The sequence below is a fragment of the Pygoscelis adeliae genome, unplaced genomic scaffold (genome assembly GCF_000699105.1).
Source record: "Pygoscelis adeliae isolate BGI_AS28 unplaced genomic scaffold, ASM69910v1 Scaffold42, whole genome shotgun sequence".
Lineage (NCBI taxonomy): Eukaryota > Metazoa > Chordata > Aves > Sphenisciformes > Spheniscidae > Pygoscelis > Pygoscelis adeliae.
Window position 1 is genome coordinate 9874902 of NW_008824283.1, and position 6577 is coordinate 9881478.

A 6577-nucleotide genomic window follows, 5' to 3' on the forward strand; every position below is an offset into this window, starting at 1 on the left:
CACACTGGATACTTGTACAGGATACATCTTTTTAAAAGAATGCTTACATGAGACGTGGGTGAAGCGAGGCAGAATGAGAAACGTTCCTTGTTGATAGCTGGGGGTGGTGAGGCGTCAGTGGAAGAAAGTATTACTCATAAGTCAACTTGGCAACTTCCCAAGCTGAACTACTGAAGGTGTACCGGAGAATGTAGTTTGCTAGGCAAGAAATAAGCCTCTCAGTCTAAAAATACAGCATTAAATAGGAAGCGGGCATGTTTGTACAATAAAGATACCTCTGCTCAGGAGAGCAAATAAAGATTTTTACAAGGTGTTTAACATCTACATTTTTTCAAAGCTTTCTTGAAATGACAGAGACTATTTTCTCGGTGCAGTGAGAAACAGGACCCGAAGGCACTGGCGACATCTTTGCTAACTGGAAGGGGGAGTGAAAGAAAAAGAGCTAATTTTTTTTTCCTAGAACAGTTTAATAACAGAAAATCTCCTGGAAGCAAACCAGCCAGAACTGTTTTGTTAACCCAACTGCGTTACGTATCACAGCTACAACATACACACTGAAAGTAATTTTTAGATGCCTAAGCCCTGAAGTTAAGGAGTGGTGTTTATTTCATACCACAGGGCTAAAAAGTCTTGGAAATCCTTTCAAGCTGACAAGTTTGTACACAAGATTAACAGGAGGTGAAGACAAAGATGAAGAAAGATTTTAATCAGAACGACACTGCACCAGCCAAGGTGGCTGCAGGCATGTAGTGTTTGGGAGAGAAAACTCTGTATTCTCCGGAAAACAACCCCGCTTTAGAAAGATCTGAAATCCATGCCTGAACTATAGAACCGTTTGCTTCCTACGTACGACAGTAGTTTAAAGGGCTGTTGCAGAGGAGACAGCAAAGCTCGGCTTCCAGCAGAACGCGGACGTACCACCCAGGCCTGACTACTGCAGGTAGCTCTGCACCGCAAAAGCCAGCCTGGGACTCGCCTCAAACCCGTTTACTATGAACAATTGTGGGAACGTCCCATCCTAGAGGTTTCTGCCTTCAAGGATTTCCTCCATGTTGCAAGGACACAATATACGCATCCACTCCGCCCAGCGACCGTAACCGGTCTTCTCATCTCCTCCACACATGGAAACATCAAAACAACCCATGCGTCCGAGTCAACAACAGATGTCCTAGAATAAATACTGCAATATGCACATCATGTGCAACCAGGGCTTGGTGGCCTACCTGAAAAGCAAGGTAACAGTCAGTTACTGACTTCAGTGCCCCCAATCCCAGAGACATGGGAAGGCGCTACATCCAAAGTCTTCAAGGGAACTAATTTTGCGGTCCCACTCTGTCTACACTCCAAAGTCTTCTCCACAACTCCTTCAACAACTACAGGAAGCCACAAAGGTTTTTTGCGAAGGCTAAGCTTATGTGGAGAGTTGCCTGAAACTACTTTCTTATAGGTCTTTGCCTACAGAAAAATAAGAAGTAGACTATGAGAGCACCAATGAAGCTAGAGCCTCAAGATGTAAAAGGAAAGCTGAATGCATGCAAGTTGTTGATCTCATGCCCTGTTCTGGATCTAACGAAATAAATATTTATGTAGGGACCACCCTTAAGCAGAGCAGCTCCTAAGGAGTGGCAGTAATGACTGTACTGACTTCTAGCCATGCTGGCAAAAATATTTATGTTAACTGCATGCTTTTTGAGAGAGCAGGTCTTTTGTCTCATTATGTCTCTAAGACAGTCAGCCTCACTTTCTGCACGCAGATGCAGATGACAAACATTCACATTCTGTTTGCTCCCCCAGTTGTCTCCGAGTGACATTATCTTGGTTTCAAGCCACAGATTTTGCCAAACTAGAACAGTTATAAAAATAGGTTAGGGAAAAATGTCATGCGATAGTCAAGCAAACTCACTCAAGACAGTAACTTATTTTTAAGTTCAGATTTCTCCAGAAGGAAGAGTTTAGAGGGGTAAAAAAATACATGGGTATACTCTACTTGTATATATATATATATATAAACACAAAATAAAACAAGCAGTGCAGCGCTTCTGCCACAACAACGCTGAAGATTAAAAAAAAAAAAAAAAAGCCAAGAAGAAAGATGACAAATGCTTTAAGTCAAAGCTTTAGGAGTCTTCATATCCACAATCAGACTAGTCTGACCTGATCTGTTCTTCTGTAAAGAATGAATACTGACTGGTATGTCAGGCCTGTTTGCAGGAAGAGAGCAGCCAGACGGTGAAAATGAACAGCGACATTCCCCCATAATTGTACACAATTCACATGGCCTGGGTTACTTTAGGGTCTCGGACAATTGCGTACGATTTTAGGGAAATGCTTTAAAAAGGGCTGTACAAATTAAAATAGAACACACCTACAATGAGTAAAGCAGTACAGGGGTCTCTTTGCATGCACAGGGCTGTGTCACTACAGAGACGCCAACATAATCCAAGCAAAGCACAGTCATGTGAGCCACCTCCATGCAGCGCTGAACCTCAGCCGCCTTATTCCCAGCCGAGGAAGGACTCCAGCAGCATTAGCTCCACTTCTCCTGGGCTGTACTCTCTTCAGACTAGCTCGTAAAAATAAAGTTTAAATGATGGGTGTCTCAAGCTTGACTGATAAAAGGTAAGTGGGAAGGAGATGTCTTTATTTTTGTGGATGGTGGACTCTCTTAGCAGTAGAGGAAAAGGAGACAATAAATCTTCCCTGTTTTTCCTTTCATCCCCATTCATCTGGACCAACTGCTTTCTCCTGAATATGTGTCAACACGTCTGTACCACTGTGCTTGCTATTTAAGTGCCTCGTACATCCAGCCATAACTGGCATCTTACTTTTTAAAGGTTTCAGGCCCAGAGGTGATACAAAAAAATGCGGAAGAAGGAACTTGTAGGTGCATCAGTTTGTCACAGTGCACAATGCCCAACATACCAGCAAAACCACTGACATTGTCTTTGAAAATGTAAAAGTCAAAAGCCTTCTGCTTGCTCCCGTATTTAACAATTCTACAGACCATGGCTGAGTTAGAAGTAGCGGCAATTTCTTTTTTGTTCTTTTAAAGCAACGGCAGCGCAGAAGCCAGAAAGAAGACAGTTCAGCCTACAGTCAGACTTCACTCCACAGGATGGATTAATGAATCCGGCAAGTATTTTTATTTGTAAATCAGACAAATTTTATACGGAAGTCAATGGAATGAAGTAAACATGGAAATGCTTCATGCCACTTCTGCATCACTTTTCAGACTGTGAACATACATTTACAGTAAACATATTAGCACATTACCGGCATATGATATTTGTGCTCTCTGCTTTTGCATTTCCAATCTACAAAGAGGCAGTAAGAATGGTTTCTTTTAAAGAGGGTGCAACTGACCCCACAATTTAAGAAGGATGTGAAGGTCCTTGAATGCATCCGAAGGAGGGCAACAAAGCTGGTGAAAGGGCTGGAAGGCATGTCCTGCGAGGAGCAGCCGAGGACTCTGTGTTTGTCTAGTCTGGAGAAGAGGAGGCTGAGGAGCAACCTCATTGCTCTCTACAGCTTCCTGAGGAGGGGAAGTGGAGAGGGAGGTGCTGAGCTCTTCTCCCTGGGATCCAATGATAGGACACGTGGGAATGGTTCAAAGGTGTGTCCATCAGGGGAGGTTTAGACTGGACATTAGGAGGCATTTCTTTACCGAGAGGGTGGTCAAACACTGGAATAGGCTTCCTAGAGAGGTGGTCGATGCCCTGAGCCTGTCAGTGTTTAAGAGGCATTTGGACAATGCCCTTAATAATTTGCTTTAGCTTTTGGTCAGCCCTGAATTGGTCAGGCAGTTGGACTAGATGACCATTGTAGGTCCCTTCCAACTGAAATACTCTATTCTATTCTAACCATGATGGCTCCTTTTTTCCCAATACGGAGTCAAAAAGCGTGTTCAATAGACCGTCAGTAAACAAAGACTTGGTAGATACCAGAACTGCTTGCAATGCCGCTACAAAAGGCGCTTTCATTCTGCTGCACTCCATGCCTCTTAACTCTTGCTGTAAGAGGAGCAACCTGGTCTCAGCCTGTTTCTTTCACTGTGTGGACATTACACACAGTGAGTCAAAAGCAGCAGCTGGATTTGAGTTTAACATCCATTGCCTACAAGTTCAACTTGTAAGCATTTTGTTTGGTGTTTTTTGGGGTTGTTTTTTTGTTTGTTTGGTTGGTTTTTTTTAAGGTAGACCTGCATGCTTTCAGGGTACTCCTTACCATTAGTAGCCACAGGTCCCTCCTAATCAAAAAGCTTTTCCAAGTGCACCTCAGGACTCCGAGACAAGTTAGGCCCCTACTCATGTTAGTTCTCTCATGTGAGTTTTTAGGCACCTTTTCATCAACTGTACAAACCTGATGTTATGGAGACCATCAGGCATCAACTACTGACCCTCTGCCTGGGCCAGGAGAGTTAAAAAAGTGGGCAGATTGCAAGTTAAGGGGAAGAGATAAGGGGAACATCTCATACAGATACGGGAACTTTGTAAGCGCATTTGAACTGCTGGTATTGCAGATATCTTTAAAAAACCCAATTGTTGCCAACAGAAACCTTTCTAACAAAATATCTGTTTTAAACTGCTGCTTGTTCACAGTATCACTAATAAAGAAGAAAGAGACTGAGAACTAACAGCGTGACTGGTAGTGGCTTCTAGCAATAACCCAGCAATCATAATCCTCCACTTGAAAATGTTCCCATGAAAAAAAGAAACATGCCCATATACACATGCGCTTATCTATAAAATGGTTGTTAATCTGCATTTACATGTGCAGGAGACCATAATTAACTTCTTTAAAAAAAAACACTATTTAACATAAAGTACCAGTTATTTTTATCACTGGATCTTTTCAAGACACAGCTTCAGAACTGTTTCTTAAACACTTAAAAGCAAATAAAGGAAACACGACTTGTACCTGTATCAGGCATTTACTGACATCGCTAGCACAGAGCGCCTTATTGCAGCCTGCTGACGACTGGATCCACAGCAGGAACAGAAGGAGAGTGACTGTGGGCACTGTGACGTACTGCGACCTCATGTTTCCTGCAGGTGAGCAATTTTCACAAGTACTTCAACCAGCACTGAAATAAAAACCAGCAACTGAAAAGGCTATTGGAACACAATTTAAATCCTACTTCCCTTCCCCCTTGCAACTCCTTCAATAAAGATTACTATTCTTTTTAAGGGGAAAAAAGAAAAAATGAAAAAAAAAAAGATCAAATTGGGGAGCTTAACAACAAACCCAACCCCTCCTCCCCCAGCTAACTTATTTATTTGAAGCTTTCTGCTATTGCACCTTTGGATTAAAACTGCAATAAACTTAAGGTGAACAATCTCAAGTTTGCAATATCAAATAGGATACCCTACAAGCAGTGACGATAAAAAAAGGCCTCAGAAGAGAAAACCCACCAATGAAGACCTAATTCTGTACACGCATAAAGCAGACAGATAGGTTTCACGTAGTATCTCCCCAGGCTAAAGGTACGCATAGGAGTCTAGGACCAAAGCTATACAGCAACCCTTTACAACGCGGAAGGTTAAGTTGCCGTGTCATCTTTAATGTATACAGACAGTTGTTTTCATCCCAACAGTGAGATATCTATTAGCTCTCAATTCAATCACAAAGTCGTTAACTTCGTCTTTTAAAAATACAGACACCAACATTTGAAAAAAAAAAAAAAAGGTACCAGAGACTTTGAACAACATACTTTCAAGAAACACGCAAGTGACTGAAGTCAACCGCAGACGAGCATCTGCTACTTCAAACAGACAGAACTGGGTTTGTTCAAAGCATTCCACCTTTCTCCCTTTGTGAAAACCCAGCTTCTCGGCAGGTGGTATTTGTTACAAATACAGCACGGCTAGCGGTGTGCCAGTGAGTTCTTACTTGCGCTTAGCATGTCAACCCAGTCAAAAGAGGAGCATATTGCACTAGGCACCGTACCAATATATAATAAAAGGCAGCCCATGTTTGGGCAAGCGTACAGTGAGCCTGTATTGTTCTCATAAGAGAGAAAAAATGTTAATGGGGCACGGGATTTCTTTCTTTCAGTATCTAGAAATGTTTTTCTGCTTTATGAACTAAAAAAACCCCAACACGCTCAATGAGCAATATCCAAACTTTAAAAAAGTAGAAAAACAAGCTGACGTGTAAATAAGGCACACATTTAAAGCCTGTGTCAGATTAGTCTTTCTTACAAGAGTTACTAAATGCGCCCATGTTGGGCGCACTGCCATCTGTACCCGCACAGGATTGGGAGGGACCCCCCCCCCCCCCACCACCCCGGCCCCCCCCCGCAACACCCGGGGGCACGCATGGAGAACACGGGAGCTTCCCCCTCAGAAGGGGGTCACCGCTTACTCTCCCTGCTACCCACTGCCAAGAAAGCTTCCCTTGAACTAGAAGCGGTCCAAACCCATCGGGCGTTGCATTCCGGTGGGGGCAGGCGCAGAAGCCAAGGCAAGCACGATGCTTGGCTCGACGAGCGATCCAGGCGTGTTTTAACACCGCACCGCATCGTTTCGACAACGGGCCGTGCTCGGCTGTTGTATAAAAGGCTCCCGAGAAGCGGAGC

The 6577-nt window shown here is 43.3% G+C and overlaps 1 protein-coding gene across 1 annotated transcript in view; it reads right to left on the reverse strand.

Annotated features, from left to right (window-relative positions):
* The window catches only part of TWSG1 (twisted gastrulation BMP signaling modulator 1), a 28170-nt gene that overhangs the window by 18562 nt on the left and 3031 nt on the right, over nt 1-6577 (reverse strand). The window contains exon 2 of the mRNA XM_009318536.1: nt 4918-5083. Coding sequence (XP_009316811.1) covers nt 4918-5040 — 123 coding nt within the window. The 5' untranslated portion in view covers nt 5041-5083. The remainder of the gene's footprint in view (nt 1-4917; nt 5084-6577) is intronic.